Source organism: Pseudophryne corroboree, chromosome 11, assembly GCF_028390025.1.
Source record: "Pseudophryne corroboree isolate aPseCor3 chromosome 11, aPseCor3.hap2, whole genome shotgun sequence".
NCBI lineage: Eukaryota > Metazoa > Chordata > Amphibia > Anura > Myobatrachidae > Pseudophryne > Pseudophryne corroboree.
Window position 1 is genome coordinate 32,372,809 of NC_086454.1, and position 19,510 is coordinate 32,392,318.

The 19,510-nt window shown below is 50.8% G+C and overlaps 1 protein-coding gene across 4 annotated transcripts in view; it reads right to left on the reverse strand.

Moving 5' to 3' along the window:
* Positions 1–900: 900 nt before the first annotated feature.
* The window catches only part of AMPD3 (adenosine monophosphate deaminase 3), an 84,261-nt gene continuing 65,651 nt past the window's right edge, over positions 901–19,510 (reverse strand). For all 4 annotated transcript variants that reach the window (XM_063946442.1, XM_063946441.1, XM_063946440.1 and 1 more), the window contains 5 exons: positions 12,857–13,020; positions 11,022–11,142; positions 9,539–9,712; positions 7,366–7,476; positions 901–5,845 (listed from right to left, as the gene is read on the reverse strand). In XM_063946442.1, the coding sequence (XP_063802512.1) occupies positions 5,666–5,845; positions 7,366–7,476; positions 9,539–9,712; positions 11,022–11,142; positions 12,857–13,020 (750 nt within the window). In that variant the 3' untranslated portion in view covers positions 901–5,665. The remainder of the gene's footprint in view (positions 5,846–7,365; positions 7,477–9,538; positions 9,713–11,021; positions 11,143–12,856; positions 13,021–19,510) is intronic.

The window sequence follows — 19,510 nt, forward strand, 5'->3', positions numbered from 1 at the left end:
CTGGCTGGCAGGTGGCACGCTCGCTATTTGCCCCTCTTGGTTTGTGGAGGGCTGACATGGTTGTGGTTCCGAGCTCACTTTGTGGCACTTCACAGCCCAAGTATGGTCTCCACAGAACTGCACCAATGCAGTAGGACACTGATCGCTATTATTCCGTGTGTACGTTTCTGGGAACTGGAAGGCACGAGAGAGACAAGTAATGACCATTAGGTGCCCCCCACAGGAGAGCCACGTTCCCTACCCATGAGCTGGCTGAGTGATGTGTAAACTATTTACCCGGAACATTCGGAGTATGATAAACAGTACTAATGAATGCATGGCCACAAGAGTATTTATTGTGTGTCGTTTACAGACTTTGACCATAGACACAGAGATACATTTTAGTGTTCATTCTAGCACCCTGCACCTTTCAAAACATGTGCAGTTCCTCTTTCCTGCCTGAGGTGTCGCTCTCTCCTCTGGTGCTTCTCAGCACTCTCTGGTCTGTATTTCAGTGCTGAGATACAGACCAGAGTGTTCTGAGAAGCACCAGAGCAGAGAGCAGCACCCCAGGCAGGAAAGGAGAACTGAATGGATTTTGAAAGGTGCAGGGTGCTAGAATGAACAGTACATTTGCTTTCAGGTCCCGGGCAATAACTGTGATTCCGTGTTTATGTCCACATTAAATTCTGTCACGTTAGATCATTTGAGTGCCATGGACCTGTAGTAACAACATGATCAGACAGATTGATGATGGCCTAATAGAATTACCATGGTGGTCACAAGGGATCGTGTCTAATATAAATCAGTATGGCAGCTGTGAGCAAGGGAACGTAGAATAACAAGTTGTGTGGCCTTCTATCACTTGCATGTGGCCACCGCGTCCTGGTGACGGCCACAGAAAACCACTGAACAAGTAAATTGGGCTACACTTTATTTTATTGCGTTGAAAACACAGAAAATAAAAATATTTGGCAAAATAATGTATGACTGTAACCAGAAGACAATCATGGCACGTTTATTCCTGCAGTGTAACAGTGGGGATGGTTCCAATACTATGGGTTCAATGTGTACATACAATGAGACAGTCGTCAGTAGTGGTTCCGCTATGGGATGCTGCTTGCCTGGAATACAAGTCTACCCAACACAATATATGTTGTGTGCTGCACCATTCCATATTGTGTTACATTCTGTGCTTCGTGGCAGGGACCGTCTCTTCCAGCACAATAAAAGCACCACCCAGCCTAAAATAAATATTTTTCTAATATAAAAGGCATCTTCTGACCCTGACAAATATAGATAGAAATATAAAAGCTGACACTGTTATTCTGCACCTATATAATGCAGAGCTAATCCATGGCTACGCCTCCTTTCTGATCGCAAGCTCATGGGGCAGGAAGGTGCTGCTGTGGAGTAGTCTTGTGCCTGCCGAGGAGCTCTCTCAGACCCGCCTGGACAAGTATTGTGCCTGCAGAGCAGCTCCCTCAGACCCGCGTGGAGTAGTATTGTGCCTGCAGAGGAGCTTCCTCAGACCCGCATGGAGAAGTCTTGTGCCTGCAGAGGAGCTCCCTCAGACCTGCGTGGAGTAGCCTTTTCCTGCAGAGGAGCTCCCCCAGACCCGCGTGGACAAGTATTGTACCTGCAGAGGAGCTACCTCAGACCCACGTAGAGAAGTATTGTGCCTGCTGAGGAGCTCTCTCAGACACACGTGGACAAGTATTGTGCCTGCAGAGGATCTCCCTCAGACCTGCGTGGAGTAGTCTTGTGCCTGCTGAGGAGCTCTTTCAGACGACCCGCGTGGACAAGTATTGTACCTGCAGAGGAGCTCTCTCAGACCCGCGTAACGAAGTATTGTGCCTGCTGCGGAGCTCCCTCAGACCTGCGTGGAATAGTATTGTGCCTGCAGAGGAGCTCCCTCAGACCCGCGTAGAGAAGTATTGTGCCTGTGCGGAGCTCCCTCAGACCTGCGTGGAATAGTATTGTGCCTGCAGAGGAGCTTCCTCAGACCTGCGTGGAGTAGTCTTGTGCCTGCAGAAGAGCTTCCTCAGACCTGCGTGGAGTAGTCTTGTGCCTGCAGAAGAGCTTCCTCAGACCCGCATGGAGAAGTCTTGTGACTGCCGAGGAGCTCCCCCAGACCCGCCTGGACAAGTATTGTGCCTGCAGAGGAGCTTCCTCAGACCCGCGTGGAGTAGTATTGTGCCTGCAGAGGAGCTCCCTCAGACCTGCGTGGAGTAGCCTTTTCCTGCAGAGGAGCTCCCCCAGACCCGCGTGGACAAGTATTGTACCTGCAGAGTAGCTACCTCAGACCCACGTAGAGAAGTATTGTGCCTGCTGCGGAGCTCCCTCAGACCCGCGTGGAGAAGTATTGTGCCTGCTGAGGAGCTCTCTCAGACCTGCGTGGACAAGTATTGTACCTGCAGAGGAGCTTCCTCAGACCCACGTGGACAAGTATTGTGCCTGCAGAGGAGCTCCCTCGGACCCACGTGGACAAGTATTGTGCTTGCAGAGGAGCTCCCTCGGACCCACGTGGACAAGTATTGTGCCTGCAGAGGAGCTCCCTCGGACCCACGTGGAGAAGTATTGTACCTGCAGAGGAGCTCGCTCAGACCCACGTGGAGAAGTATTGTGCCTGCAGAGGAGCTTCCTCAGACTTGCGTGGAGTAGTCTTATGCCTGCAGAGGATCTCCCTCAGACCCGCGTGGACAAGTATTGTGCCTGCAGAGGAGCTTCCTCAGACCCACGTGGAGAAGTATTGTACCTGCAGAGGAGCTCGTTCAGACCTGCGAGGAGAAGTATTGTGCCTGCAGAGGAGATTCCTCAGACCTGCGTGGAGTAGTCTTGTGCCTGCAGAGGATCTCCCTCAGACCTGCGTGGAGTAGTCTTGTGCCTGCTGAGGAGCTCTCTCAGACGACCCGCGTGGACAAGTATTGTACCTGCAGAGGAGCTCCCTCAGACCCACGTGGACAAGTATTGTGCCTGCAGAGGAGCTCCCTCGGACCCACGTGGAGAAGTATTGTACCTGCAGAGGAGCTCCCTCAGACCCATGTGGAGAAGTATTGTACCTGCAGAGGAGCTCGTTCAGATCTGCGAGGAGAAGTATTGTGCCTGCAGAGGAGATTCCTCAGACCTGCGTGGAGTAGTCTTGTGTCTGCTGAGGAGCTCTCTCAGATGACCCGCGTGGACAAGTATTGTACCTGCAGAGGAGCTCCCTCAGACCCACGTTGACAAGTATTGTGCCTGCAGAGGAGCTCGCTCAGACCCACGTGGAGAAGTATTGTACCTGCAGAGGAGCTCGCTCACACCCACGTGGAGAAGTCTTGTGCCTGCTGACGAGCTCCCTTAGACCCGTGTGGAGAAGTATTGTGCCTGCAGAGAAGCTCCAATTGACCTGTGTGGAGTAGTCTTGTGCCTGCAGAGGAGCTCCCTCAGACCCACATGGAGAAGTCCTGTGCCTGCAGAGGAGCTCCCTCAGATCCGCGTGGAGTAGTCTTGTGCCTGCAGAGGAGCACCCTCAGACCCACGTGGACAAGTATTGCACCTGCAGAGGAGCACCCTCAGACCCACATGGAGTAGTCTTGTGCCTGCAGAGGAGCTCCCTCAGACCCGCGTGGAGAAGTCTTGTGCCTGCAGAGGAGCTTCCTCAGACCTGCATGGACACACACACTACATTATAGACCTCTTTTTTCCTCTACCATCACATTGCAGATCCCCCTCTCAGGCCGGGGAGGGAGAGTGCATGAATTGGGACACCTTGTCCGCTCACGTGACCAAGCACGTGACGCGAGTAACCAGGAAGCAGACGGGACCCGCGAACAGGAGTAAGAGAGCGGCGCCTGCTACTGAACCGGGGACCGGAGCTGCAGACAGACACTACCGAGGCAGTGCGGGACGGGACTGTAGAAACCGGCGGCAGGCACATCCACCTGCCCCCGGCGGTAAGTGACATCTATACAGCCGTACACCCGCCACCTCTAGCCGAGCAACACAGGAAGAGTCTGACAGGCGGGACGCCGCCACTGTCACACCCATTCCATATCAAACTTACGGAGAACATTCAGAGATACATAGGCAGACCACACCTATGGTAAAGGTGACCCCTTACCAGGGCACACCTGACATTGAACCCAGCGGGGGTTTACTCTGAACAGGGTATACCATTGGGAGGGTATACAAAAAGGGTAGTCTGCTATGACACACCTGATAGTGGTATTTTAGACTATTTGACCACCCACATCTGGGCAATAGTGCACTGCTCAGGAGGGTACATCCAATAAGGGTATCCTATGCTACAAAACTGGAGAGGGTTGTACATAAACCCTAACAATCAACAAATAAATACAATTCATTGCGCCTCACCTCATTATTACACATACAGGATCTACATCCATCATTCAAATTACGTAGAAGCAGAACACTGCATCTCTTTTTTTCCCCGTCTCCCCACCTATCCCAATCCCTGCCCACCTCCTGGCATCCCTATCCCCAAGTGCGCTGTCCATTTTCTTTTCCTTCTACAATTATCAAGGAGGCAGGACACCTCCAGGTTTAGCGGCACTCATCCCATTCTCCCTTAGTGAGCGCTCTCTCTCCCGAACACAAAATGGAGTAGTCTTGTGCCAGCAGAGGAGCTCCCTCAGACCTGCGCTTGCTAACACATGTTTATTACGGATACTTATTTGCAGACCGTGCTAGTAGGGATACAGTTTCAGCATAAGAGAACTCACATAATTCTCCTTGTTACATTTCACAATAAACATTATGTGCCTGATTTCCATCCATATACAAAACTGCACACATGGCGAGATGCACATCCCTCGGCACCGGACACTTATGCAAGTTTAACTAAAATGAGAATGAGTCCCAAGGTGCAAATAATCATTGTGCAGGCACCTGAAAATATAGTCCCACTGACATCCTACTAAAATCTCCTAAGTAGAATACAAATACAAGTTAAAGGCGCTTAATTAAGTTCCAAAGCAATATTCACCATTCAGTCTCTGTAGCTGCTCCGTACATCCGTTGTCTATAAATCTTCTAATATTCCACCGAAAATTCTTATTAATCCCTTCTAGTCCCAAAACACTGGGATGATGCATATGTTCGTAGACACCAGATGGACGAAGGTCTACCGGGACTGAATGGTGAGCACCGGATGCTTATAGATTCACTATTTGGCATCAATAAAGTGTATAAAGTCTAATTCAGCAGAAGCAGCTCTGCATGAGGTGTAAGGAAGGAAAACAATTGTTAAAGCACACGCACGTATATATGCCTGAGGGGCGGCGCCTATAGAGCAGTACAGGGGCAATCAGCCAATCACAAGCAGGCACTAGCCCATCAATGTACTTACATCTGCCGACCAACTGCAAATAGTCCAGTCACATGGTTAACAGTTACTATATTGACATTCATGATGTAGACACCACAATGTCGACATGTTCAAACTGTCGACGGGCACCTGATTACTGTTGACCTGATAAGTCGACAAATTGTGGGAATAGTCTGAACTTTAACCTGGTCCAGGTTTCCGTTAACACAACAAGCAACTCCCAAAGTGTGTTTAATGTAACATATTTCAGCTGCGATACATTTCCGCTATGTAGATATACAGGTATATGAGCACAAAGCCAGTGTGATGTTGGATGTCCATGATTGTCCTAGGCAGGGGTTAGTACTGAGGATGTCTTCATGATGTCTGAGCCAGAGCAATCAATGCAGATTTCATGGCGTCCGTTAGAAAGCTGAGCTCGTTACATAATGTCTCATAGCGGTAAGCCATGCGGATCTGGGCAACGTTTGTTCTACTGATGTTGTTCCCTTCTGGCCCTTCTTTCTTGTAGTCAGCCCCCAGGAAATGCTGCTTTTCCTACAGACAAGAGAGAACTCATCATTGATCGTCATGTAGTGTGAGCCATCGCCCCTGAGCGTCATTATTCCCTACGGGTAGTGCATGCCATCGCCAACGATCATTATTGATCACTGTGTAGTGCAAGCCATCGTCAGCGATCGGCATTACTCCCTATGTATAGTGCAAGCCATCGTCACCGGTCGTCATTACTCCCTACGTGTAGTGCAAGCCGCCGTCACTGAGCATCATTACTCCATACATTTCTGCAAGCAACCTCACCGAGCATCATTACACCCTACGTGTAGTCCAAGCCATTGTCACAGAGCGTTATTACTCCCTACGTATAGTGCAAGCCACTATCACTGAGCATCATTACTCCCTAGATGTACTGCAAGCCATCATCACCGAGCGTCATTACTCCCTACGTGTAGTCCAAGCCATTGTCACTGAGCGTCATTACTCCCTACGTGTAGTGCAAAATGCCAACATTGAGCACCATTACTCCATACATTTACTGCAAGCAATCTCACCGAGCATCATTACACCCTACGTGTAGTCCAAGCCATTGTCACCAAGCGTCATTACTCCCTACGTGTAGTGCAAGCCACCATCACCGAGCATCATTACTCCCTACGTGTAGTGCAAGCCGCTGTCACTGAGCATCATTACTCCATACACGTAGTGCAAGCCATTGTCACTGATCATCATTACTCCCTACGTGTAGTCCAAGCCATCATCACCGAGCGTCATTACTCCCTACGTGTAGTGCAAGCCATCGTCACCGATTGTCATTACTCCCTACGTGCAGTCCAAGCCATCATTACCGAGCATCATTACTCCCTACGTGTAGTGCAAGCCACCATCACAGAGCGTCATTACTCCCTACGTGTAGTGCAAGCCATCCTCACCGAGCGTCATCACTCCCTATGTGTAGTGCAAGCTGCCGTCACTGAGTAGCATGACTCCCTATGTGTAGCGCAAGCCGCTATCACTGAGCATCATTACTCCCTGCATGTACAGCAAGCCACCATCACCGTGCGTCATGACTCCCTACGTGTAGTCCAAGCCATCATCCCTGAGCGTCATGACTCCCTACATGTAGCGCAAGCTGCCCTCACTGAGCATCATTACTCCCATTAATCTGTCTGAAAACTCTATAATTCTAGAATTGTATTATTGGAATAAGTGAGCATAGACTGATGGCTGCTGTTGCTACGTTGTTATCACTCTTAGGTTTCTACTTTATTCTTAATGGCTGCCTTAGTGTTGTCTGTAGCTCAGAGTCGCAACAGGCCCCATGAATGAAGAGAAATCGCAGGTGACATTGACTTGTCACACACGGATTAAACCTGCCGCTGAATGCGGATGTATCACTGCCAGCCCCAACTGCTCAGGCGGATCTCCTAAATCCCACAGCAAACCGCCACACGCGGAACACATTATTGTTACTGCACCGCCCAGAACGCCATCACACCGCGGAGAGGACACTTTGCTTGTGTGCACAATCGTCATCTATCTCATCACACTCATTTACTAACCTTGTCCGAGAGGCCGCTCTGCAGGACGCTGTTTCTCGCAATCTCGCACAAGTCGCAGGTACTCAACTTCCAGACTTGGGCCGCGATGGCGTATTCTTCCATAAGCGCTTCCTGCAAGGTCCAGCTTTATCAGTAATTCCATATATAAATATTCATTGCAAATAACCTAATAAAATATATTGACTTGTGGTTGTCCAGCTGGGGAGCAGTTAAGTTCCCGACAGTTGGGATTCTGGCGGTCGAAATCCCGACGTCGGCATCCCCACATCATTCAAAATGCCGGCGGTCAAAATCCCGATGCCACCTAGTATTCCCACTAGGGTGGTGGTCCACGCCACCACCCAAGGGGTAATATAATAGTGTGGCGGGCGAAGCTAGCCACCGAGCCAAAATCGTGGCGAGCCCACGAGGGGACACGCGCTCGACGACGGGATTTCGGCGTCTATATTTCGACCGTCTGGGTCCCGACTGTCTGGAAATCATACTGAATCTGTCCAGCTAGTGGCCTGCTGACTCTGAGATCTTCCCTAACACAAGACCCTTACATTATAAAGCCAGATGTCCCCTCATTCTTGTAATTTCCATAAGATATAAATACAGCTACATTAAGTATTATTTTAGGAGAAAAACAGGTTGAAGTGTATGAAGGCATAATTCCCAACTGTCCCGATTTTCGCGGGACAGTCCCGTTTTTTGGGGACTGTCCCGCTGTCCCACCCGCGGGCCGCAGTGTCCTGCAGTGGGGGGGGGGGGGGGGGGGGGGGGGGGCAGTTGGGAGGCTCCTGCACTCGCTGCTTAGCAGAGCAGCGGTGAATAGACGCTGTGCGCATGCGCACAGCGTCTATTCAGTGCAGACAGAGGGAGAGAGGGCATGCCCCCTCAGTGATGAAACCGGGGGCGTGGCTCACGATGGCGGGTCCTTCGTGAAGCCACACACCCTTTTCATAGGCCATGCCCGCTTTTCGGGAGCGTGCGCGGCTTCGCCACCCGTGTGTCCCTCTTCACAGGTGACAAAGTTGGAAGGTATGTGAAGGGGATAAGTCAAAGGTGAAAACAGAATGACGTTGAAGTAAACTGTGTATTGTTCAGCAGGCACATTTCCACTCTGACCAACAATCCAACAGGTGGGCAGTACCAGGAGGTGGGCACTTAAGTACATAATGTGTCCTGCTGTGAGTAAAACCCCTGACTGCGAGTCTTATGTGGGAGGTATACCTATAGGGGCTCAGGGCCAGAGCCTGGCTACCTGTCTTGATGCCAAGGCTTTATCCTGCATCTTCTGAGTTGACCTCAGTTATACCCCTTTCAGACATGAGTCAGGCCTCCAACTTAACTCCACGGCTTAAGCCCGTGTCTCAGCTAGGGACCCCTTACTCAATATACCTTGGACCTGGGTTGAACCCGTTCACACTGAACCCGTTTCTGCCCTGGCATTCAGTATGATTCATTGAAAGGGGACACTTTTGTTGGCTCACTTGGCTGCTGGTGCCCCAAACAGCCAGTTTAAAAAAACTTGGTCGTTCTGATCGCACTACAGGCGGCCAGAGTTGGTCCTAGGAACAACCCTGGTACCAAGCAGGGTCACGGACCTGGGACATCCAAACCGGGTTGGTTCAGTTCACACATAGCCGAGATCCGGAATATCCCTGGTCAAAAGGCTTTGTGTGAAAGGGGTACTAGTGATATAACTACTCTTTGCTTTATGGCATTGCTGTGACTGTTCTGTATACCAACCCTGCTTGCAGACCACACCCCAGCCTCCCACAGTAGAACCGGATCAGGGGGCCACGACCTGTACTGGTGCGTGCAGTGAAGCTTAAATCCCCATGTGAGGGTCCCTGGTGAAAACCACTAATGCCCCTGTTCTAGGTTCTGCAAATCTTAGCTGGTAGAATATAACCCATTATACCGATAGTAAATTGCAGACTATCCCCAGCCACTATTCCATTTTCCATACTTATATTAATGACACTGTTCTGCAGGCCTTTATAAAGTGCATTCTAGAAAATTATACGTAGCAGCTGATTGGTTGCCATGGGCAACTTCTCCACTTGATCACTTCTCCACACTTTTCACTGCTTCATGAATAGACCCCTGAAGATCCTGAACATTACAGGCGAGACAGGAGAGTCTTAGCCCCACCTCCGCCAGGTAGGTGCATTTTTACACTCACCTTGGTGTAGTGGAATTGCATGGGGTCGTCGGTGGACAGAGACACAACCAGCCCCTTATGTAGGAATTCCCGCAGAGGGTTTTTAGAATATTCTAGGAACAAGCTGTTGTTGCTGAGTGGAGACATAGCAATGGGGATTTGTGCCAGGTAGTAAAGGTACTGTAGTACTGGGCTCTAGAGGAGAGATAACAGCGCTGGTTAGTTCTCAGTCACAGATACACAGGTTATAGGTGGTAATTTCCGAGTTGATCGCTAGCTGCATTCGTTCGCTGTGCAGCGATGAGGCAAAAAAAGGCACTTCTGCGCATGTGTATGCGGCGCAATGCGCACATGTGTCATACTATTACAACGAACGATGCAGTTTTACACAGGGTCTAGCGACGCATTTCAGTCGCACAAGCAGCCGCAGAGTGATTGACAGGAAGAGGGCGTTTCTGGGTGTCAATTGACCGTTTTCAGGGAGTGATTGGAAAAACGCAGGCGTGCCAGGAAAAACGCAGGGCTTGTTCGTGATGTCAAATCAGGAACTGAATGGTCTGAAGTGATCGCAAGCGCTGAGTAGGTCTGAAGCTACTCTGAAACAGCACAAATTTTTTTGTAGCCGCTCTGCGATCCCTTCGTTCGCACTTCTGCTAAGCTAACATACACTCCCAGTGGGCGGCGGCATAGCGTTTGCACGGCTGCTAAAAACTGCTAGCGAGCGATCAACTCGGAATGATCCCCATAGGCACTCATTAATGCACAGCTCAAGTGTGACACCTTGTGGCTGTAATGTAAATTGCACTACACTCTGTCAAAACATTAGATTTTCTTGTAGAGTGTACACTGTATTTTCATTTCTCCCATCCTCCATCCCTATATCGTGGTATAGTAACTGGAATTGCAGCATAGCATATGAGAAACCATCCTAGAAAAACATATAGTACTGCACTAAGTATGTATTGGTGCCGGACATAAAGATATTATAACACAATATACAAGGTGCAGGCATCAGAACATATCACATCAGTATTTGCAACAGTATATAGGGTGCGTAGTGTGAGAGTGGAGAATATGATTATTGGGAATCTCTCTGCTTGATTGTTTCCCAATAACGTCTGTTTGAGTATATTGTATTATTTGTGTGCTTTATTGTCATTTTACCTGTACTGCGTGACGGACACTTTGTGGGGCCATATAAATAAATGATAATAATTATAACGTCTAGCAGGTGCGTGGCACAATGTAGAGGTAATGTTATGATAGGGGGCGCGCCAGCGGGAAAGGCGGCACACTAATATAGAGGCCACTTTGTATCACCGTGCGCAAGATTGGCCCAATGGCGATGTAGGAAGGTACAGAAATATGTGGTATCGCTGGACAGTATATACAGATGCATTGCATCAGAACCATATGGTATCACAGCACGATATATAGGGGAGACCTCTTTCTTTAACTACAACTCCCATCATTCTCTGCCACATGTAGCCCAATAGCGTCTTACCTTCTTGAGATTTAATCCGTGAGAAATGTTGTCGGCGGTTAGAAAAGCCGACACCAGGTGAGTGATGGAGCCGGCTTCCCCGCAGTGCGGCCGGAACAGGAACGTGCTCATCCCCCTCTCTCTGAGTGCAACCAAACGGAAACAATGTATCAGCGACATGACCTAACAGAGCGGGTACGGGTCACTAGATCTAACGTGGAAAAGGTCTACAGTCAATAGGTCAATCCCGGTGGTCCACATGAAAAATGGTTGATGGGGTCAAAATGCTGACAGGAAAAAGGTAGACCGTAGAAAAGTTCAACAGGTTCAAAAGGTCAACATGGAAATGGTTGACACACATGGAGGTCGACACAGGTTTTTTTGCATTTTGCATCCCTTTGGTGTAGACCTTTGTAATGTAGATCTATTAACCAGATACCAACAGAGCCGTGGTAGTTCTGCGTGGCACTTTCTTCATGTATCACAGATAACCGGTATCTGGACTCTAGGTCGACACCTAATGGTCGACGTTGGTTAGGTCGACACATGAAATAGGTTGTCATCACCATTAGGTCAACTTGAACAAGGTCTCCATGAGTTTTTCATTTTTAAAAAAAAAAAAAACTTTTTTATACTTTACGATCCACACGGACTCCAATTGGGAACGGTAACCTTGCCCAAAGCATGGCGAGGGAAGAGAGCCATGCGAGGAGACACGGTGCACTAATTGGGGTTTTCCCATCACTTTACAAAGACAGCAACACCAAAAAAAACATTAAAAACTCATGTCAACCTTTTTCCATGTCGACCTAATGGTCGCGTCGACCCATTTTCTTTGTCGACCTAGTCACTGTCGACAATAGGTGTTGACCTAATGTGTGTCGACATAGACACTGTCGACCCCGAGTCCCACTTTTCTTCATGGCTGCTCCCATAACTATTATTATTTATGTATTTTGTTAGGCGCTGCAGAACCTTTGCGGCGCCATATAAAGGATAATAATACTAATTATTAATAGACACAGATTGTATGAAAAAAATTCCAGCAAATGTATCAAATTGTGCAAAAAAAAAAAAAAAGATTTATAAGATGAAAAAAGAACTTTGTAATATAATAACAATTCTGATCTCTGATCAATAAACATCAGCAATGCGCGTTATATTTTGAAACCTCTGTCACATGAAGATTATCCGATCCATAGACCCCACTCCCTCCCCCAATTACCAAAAAATCGTCAAACTTTTTAAAGTTCCCATTGGCAAAGTTAGGAGCGTCCTGGAAAAATTGAGACAATTTAGGACCACACAGTAATTTTCTGTGGATTCTCACCTGAATATTCACCAAATGACCCTATAAGTAAGTGGGAGCACCCCATTATTTAATGGTATCTCTCTATGGTATTCTCTGCTGGGTGTAAAGGCGTGACTGACCCCCAGTATGTATCTAATAGGGAGAGACGGACCTAGGCATAGGCAGTATAGGCAAATGCCTAGGGGCATCTAGGCAGACTGGACATCTAAAATTCTAATTGCCAATCTTAAACTGTAGCTTTCTTGCAGCTGCTGTAGCTTTATTGCCTTGGTGGTTGCCGGTGCAATAAAGTTTTTAGTTCAGTTGGTTCATCATGACGTCACGCAGCACCACTGAGATAGGAAGACCAAAGGAGCCGCAGCAGTGGATGGCCAGAAAACATCAGAGATATTATATAATTTACATTATACAAGTGTGCACTATAGTAACAACAATCTGGGGATGATGGCACTGCCTGTGGGGGGAAGCAGAGGGTGTATGAGCTGTGTTTCAGCCTAGTGTGCACCGGCCACTCATACTCTGGGAGATCTCAGCGGCCACTTACTTGCGTAGGTTGTTGAGCAGCATAATGTTGGCATACATGTAGTACAGATAGTAGCTATATGGTGGGTTCTGCTCACACGTCCACTGGTCTGGGGTGGGACTCCTGTTAGAGAACATGTGGTCATTGTGCTTGGATTCATCATCCACGCTGTCAAAGCCGGTGACCTGGAAGCAGAAGCATATCTCAGATCTCATAGCCGAATACGTATCTTACACTTCTACTAATACCCACCTGTCCTGCAAATAAACTCCTTTCCATGATTCTAAACTACCACATTACAGTCACCCAAACATTAACACTACGCTGACCATACTGCAACAGGTAACCATTTGTTATACTCCGGTCTAACCGCCATTGAGTCTTTTTAGACTGAATCTTTCTTGTAGAGTTCAGGAAAACACATTCACTGTAAACACAAAGTGTTGGCAGCTTAAGGGCTACTTACTGTGTACTCTAATATATAAGCCATGATTGGGGGTCCCGGGGTGGGGAGCACTGAGGGGAGGAGCACTGAGAGGGAGGGGGTATAGGGTGGTGGGCATTGAGAGGAGAAGAAGTGAAGGGAAGCATTGAGAGAGGGGCACTGTGGCCGGAGAGACCCCCAGCCCACGTGGACAATGGCCGCCGCGGCACTGAAGGGGTTAACCCCTAGTGCCCGGCGCCATTATAAGGACAATGGGCGCTTGGCGCCAGGTTTAAAATATTGTGGGCGCTAGGCGCCGTGTGTAGAGAGTGATTTAAAAATGTATTTTTAAATTGTGTGCCGCGGTCCCGGACCTCTCCGGCGACCGCGGCAGTGAGGGAGCTCCCCAGCACGCTGATCTGTGTGCGCGCGCCGGGGGAGAGGAGGCCACTGAGTGAGTGCCACACTGGGGGGACATGGAGAGCCAGCTCCCTGGACCCCAGTGGCGGGCATTACAGGGAGGCTGGAGGATGGGGGAAGCCAGCCCCATACCTCCAGCACAGACAGAGTCCTAGCAGCCAGGCTGCAGGGCTAGGGGACAGTATTTAGAGAAACAAAAACATTGTTTTAAATGTAATCACATATATAGTGTGTTGTAAGGCACTGCAGTGCCTAGGTATGTGGAGCCTGTGCAGGGCACAGGCTCAGAGTATATTTAAAGGGAAACACATGTATTTAACTGAGGTGTATTTAAGGGTAAATTCCAATTACTTGGTTGTGTGTCCCAGGAGGGGGGAATCCATGGCTGTGCAGGCCGATGGATTCTCCCAGACCTTTTCCCCAAAAAACGGAATACTTTCCCTTCCAGCCTCACACTTGAAAGGGGCATTGGTAGAGCGAGAAGAAGCTCAGCTTTGAAACAAGCTGAGTGGTTTTCTGGAGCTCCATAGGGATCACCCGTAGTGGCCAGGAAACCTGGACCGGGGAGCTAGGCTGCCCAGCTCTGGAGCCCAAATCCAGGCTGCAGGCAGTGGGCTAGGTCCCGGGCAGGTTTCTGGAAGTCAGTTTAGGCTGGAAAACTTCCCCCAGCCTAGACTGAACGGCACCAGGGTGTATCCTGATCCTCCAGGATGGGACAGTCAAAGGAGAACGACCACTCCCCACTGTCCATAGGGAACAATATTAGCTGTGCATGTGACCAAGGCATGCACAGCCCATGGGTAAACATTGATTGGTAGTACACCACAGGGCGGGCTTACCCCCTGTGGTAATGTGTATTGGAGTAGGATAAAAGGAGGGCAGTTGCCCCATGAATTTTATTGTATTGTACTATCTTTATTCTGCTGGAACATTTTGCTGTATGCTGTTACCCCTAGCAATAGGGAAGAGTCTTTTTTAAGGCTATTATTGAGCAAATAAACATCTGTCTCAAGAAGATTGCTTCATCTTGTGACCTACAGGGTTATGCCAAACATAGCCCCGTCCTCCGGCTGTCCAGGGAAGCACCTAATGTCTCCAAGTTCCGCCTTCCGCCAGCTACCGGTAGAGGCCTAGCAAGTGGCTAGTGGGATTCGTCAACACCACACAGGTGTGGTAAGGCAGTGCGTCGGCACATACAGAACAGAACCGTGGTTCCAAATGCCACGGCAGGTTAGGAGTTTTGTGGTGGCAGCATAAACCCGCCCACAATGCAGTGGGTGGAGTCAGTAACAGGCGGTTACTGACGGTAAGCGGGAATCCCCTATGTGGTCAGGCCTCGTGTGACCTGACCCTCCATTCTGTGCGCAGGAGACGGGACGCGAAAGCGGCGAGTGCTTTCGTACGGAACCGTCCTGTCACAGGCACCAAGACAGGGAGCACTGAGGATGGGGTGTAGAGAGCGTGCTCTGAAAGTAGAAGAACTGAGAGTAAATGGGTGCAGAGAGGGGGCACTGAGAGGATGGAGCACAGAGAGGGGCACCAGGGGAGCAGTGAGAAGGGGGAGTACAGAGAGGAGGGGAACTGAGAGGGGGAACATTGAGAGAGGGGAGCACTGAGAAGGCGGGAATGCAGAGAGACCAGCACTGAGAGGGTGTAGCACAAAGAGAGAGGCACCACGGGAGCACTGAAAAGGAGGAGGTGCAGAGAGGTGGGTACTGAGAGGAGAAGAACTGAGAGGAAGTGGGTGCAGAGAAGGGGGCACTGAGAGGGTGGAGCATTGAGAGAGGGGTATCAAGATAGGGAGCACTGAGAAGGTGGGGGTGCAGAGAGGCTTGCACTGAGAGGGTGCAGCACAGAGAGGCACCATGGGAGCACTGAAAAGGAGCAGGTGCAGAGAGGTGGGTACTGAGAGGAGAAGAACTAAGAGGAAGTGGATGCAGAGAGGGAGGCACTGAGAGGGTGGCGCATTGCGAAAAAGGGGGTGCAGAGAGGATTGCACTGAGATGGAAGACCCGAAAGGAAATGAGTGCAGAGAGGGGGCACTAAGAGGATGGAGCACTGAGAGGGGCACCAGGGAAGCAGTGAGAAGGAGCGATACATAGAGGGGGGCACTGAGAGCATAGAGCACCAAGAAAGAGGCAGAGGCACCAGAGGAGCACTGAGAGAGGTGCACCAAGGGGCCGATACAGACCTGATCACTGTAGTGCGATTTCGCACAGCGGGCAATCAGACACAAACTGCGCAGGCGCGTAGCATGGCTACAAAGCGGATTGGCGCTCAGTGATGGGTTTGTGCGAAGGTTCCATTCGCACGGGCGATCGCATGGAGATTGACAGGAAGAGGGCGATTGTGGGTAGCAACTGACCGTTTTCAGGGAGTGTCCAAAAAAATGCAGGCGTGCCCATGCGTTTACAGGGAGGGAGTCTGATGTCAAATCCGGTCCTGAACAGCCTGAAGTGATCGCAGCGGCTGAGTAAGTCCTGGGTTGCGCAGAGTACACATGCGATCGCACACTTGCACAGCAAAAATACACTCCCCCCGTAGGCGGCGACTATCCGCTCTCAGGGCTGCAAAAATCGCTTCCCAGCGATCAGGTCTGAATTACCCCTCAAGATGGGGAGCACTGAGAGGGAGGAAGTGAAGAAAGGCGGGCACTGAGAAGGAGTGGGTGCAGAGAGAATGGAGCACTGAGAGAGGGGCACCAGGGGAGCACTAAGAGATACACGAAGATGGGGAGCACTGAGAGGGAGGAAGTGAAGAAAGGCGGGCACTAAGAAGGAGTGGGTGCAGAGAGAATGGAGCACTGAGAGAGGGGCACCAGGGGAGCACTAAGAGATACACGAAGATGGGGAGCACTGAGAAGGAGGAAGTGAAGAAAGGCGGGCACTGAGAAGGAGTGGGTGCAGAGAGAATGGAGCACTGAGAGAGGGGCACCAGGGGAGCACTAAGAGAGAGATACACGAAGATGGGGAGCACTGAGAGGGAGGAAGTGAAGAAAGGCGGGCACTGAGAAGGAGTGGGTGCAGAGAGAATGGAGCACTGAGAGAGGGGCACCAGGGGAGCACTAAGAGAGAGATACACGAAGATGGGGAGCACTGAGAGGGAGGAAGTGAAGAAAGGCGGGCACTGAGAAGGAGTGGGTGCAGAGAGAATGGAGCACTGAGAGAGGGGCACCAGGGGAGCACTAAGACAGAGATACACGAAGATGGGGAGCACTGAGAGGGAGGAAGTGAAGAAAGGCGGGCACTGAGAAGGAGTGGGTGCAGAGAGAATGGAGCACTGAGAGAGGGGCACCAGGGGAGCACTAAGACAGCGATACACGAAGATGGGGAGCACTGAGAGGGAGGAAGTGAAGAAAGGCGGGCACTGAGAAGGAGTGGGTGCAGAGAGAATGGAGCACTGAGAGAGGGGCACCAGGGGAGCACTAAGACAGAGATACACGAAGATGGGGAGCACTGAGAGGGAGGAAGTGAAGAAAGGCGGGCACTGAGAAGGAGTGGGTGCAGAGAGAATGGAGCACTGAGAGAGGGGCACCAGGGGAGCACTAAGAGAGATACACGAAGATGGGGAGCACTGAGAGGGAGGAAGTGAAGAAAGGCGGGCACTGAAAAGGAGTGGGTGCAGAGAGAATGGAGCACTGAGAGAGGGGCACCAGGGGAGAACTAAGAGAGAGATACACGAAGATGGGGAGCACTGAGAGGGAGGAAGTGAAGAAAGGCGGGCACTGAGAAGGAGTGGGTGCAGAGAGAATGGAGCACTGAGAGAGGGGCACCAGGGGAGCACTAAGAGAGAGATACACGAAGATGGGGAGCACTGAGAGGGAGGAAGTGAAGAAAGGCGGGCACTGAGAAGGAGTGGGTGCAGAGAGAATGGAGCACTGAGAGAGGGGCACCAGGGGAGCACTAAGAGAGAGATACACGAAGATGGGGAGCACTGAGAGGGAGGAAGTGAAGAAAGGCGGGCACTGAGAAGGAGTGGGTGCAGAGAGAATGGAGCACTGAGAGAGGGGCTCCAGGGGAGCACTAAGAGATACACGAAGATGGGGAGCACTGAGAGAGAGGAAGTGAAGAAAGGCGGGCACTGAGAAGGAGTGGGTGCAGAGAGAATGGAGCACTGAGAGAGGGGCACCAGGGGAGCACTAAGAGAGAGATACACGAAGATGGGGAGCACTGAGAGGGAGGAAGTGAAGAAAGGCGGGCACTGAGAAGGAGTGGGTGCAGAGAGAATGGAGCACTGAGAGAGGGGCACCAGGGGAGCACTAAGAGAGAGATACACGAAGATGGGGAGCACTGAGAGGGAGGAAGTGAAGAAAGGCGGGCACTGAGAAGGAGTGGGTGCAGAGAGAATGGAGCACTGAGAGAGGGGCACCAGGGGAGCACTAAGAGAGAGATACACGAAGATGGGGAGCACTGAGAGGGAGGAAGTGAAGAAAGGCGGGCACTGAGAAGGAGTGGGTGCAGAGAGAATGGAGCACTGAGAGAGGGGCACCAGGGGAGCACTAAGAGAGAGATACACGAAGATGGGGAGCACTGAGAGGGAGGAAGTGAAGAAAGGCGGGCACTGAGAAGGAGTGGGTGCAGAGAGAATGGAGCACTGAGAGAGGGGCACCAGGGGAGCACTAAGAGAGAGATACACGAAGATGGGGAGCACTGAGAGGGAGGAAGTGAAGAAAGGCGGGCACTGAGAAGGAGTGGGTGCAGAGAGAATGGAGCACTGAGAGAGGGGCACCAGGGGAGCACTAAGAGAGAGATACACGAAGATGGGGAGCACTGAGAGGGAGGAAGTGAAGAAAGGCGGGCACTGAGAAGGAGTGGGTGCAGAGAGAATGGAGCACTGAGAGAGGGGCACCAGGGGAGCACTAAGAGAGAGATACACGAAGATGGGGAGCACTGAGAGGGAGGAAGTGAAGAAAGGCGGGCACTGAGAAGGAGTGGGTGCAGAGAGAATGGAGCACTAAGAGAGAGATACACGAAGATGGGGAGCACTGAGAGGGAGGAAGTGAAGAAAGGCGGGCACTGAGAAGGAGTGGGTGCAGAGAGAATGGAGCACTGAGAGAGGGGCACCAGGGGAGCACTAAGAAAGAGATACACGAAGATGGGGAGCACTGAGAGGGAGGAAGTGAAGAAAGGCGGGCACTGAGAAGGAGTGGGTGCAGAGAGAATGGAGCACTGAGAGAGGGGCACCAGGGGAGCACTAAGAGAGAGATACACGAAGATGGGGAGCACTGAGAGGGAGGAAGTGAAGAAAGGCGGGCACTGAGAAGGAGTGGGTGCAGAGAGAATGGAGCACTGAGAGAGGGGCACCAGGGGAGCACTAAGAGAGAGATACACGAAGATGGGGAGCACTGAGAGGGAGGAAGTGAAGAAAGGCGGGCACTGAGAAGGAGTGGGTGCAGAGAGAATGGAGCACTGAGAGAGGGGCACCAGGGGAGCACTAAGAGAGAGATACACGAAGATGGGGAGCACTGAGAGGGAGGAAGTGAAGAAAGGCGGGCACTGAGAAGGAGTGGGTGCAGAGAGAATGGAGCACTGAGAGAGGGGCACCAGGGGAGCACTAAGAGAGAGATACACGAAGATGGGGAGCACTGAGAGGGAGGAAGTGAAGAAAGGCGGGCACTGAGAAGGAGTGGGTGCAGAGAGAATGGAGCACTGAGAGAGGGGCACCAGGGGAGCACTAAGAGAGAGATACACGAAGATGGGGAGCACTGAGAGGGAGGAAGTGAAGAAAGGCGGGCACTGCGAAGGAGTGGGTGCAGAGAGAATGGAGCACTGAGAGAGGGGCACCAGGGGAGCACTAAGAGAGAGATACACGAAGATGGGGAGCACTGAGAG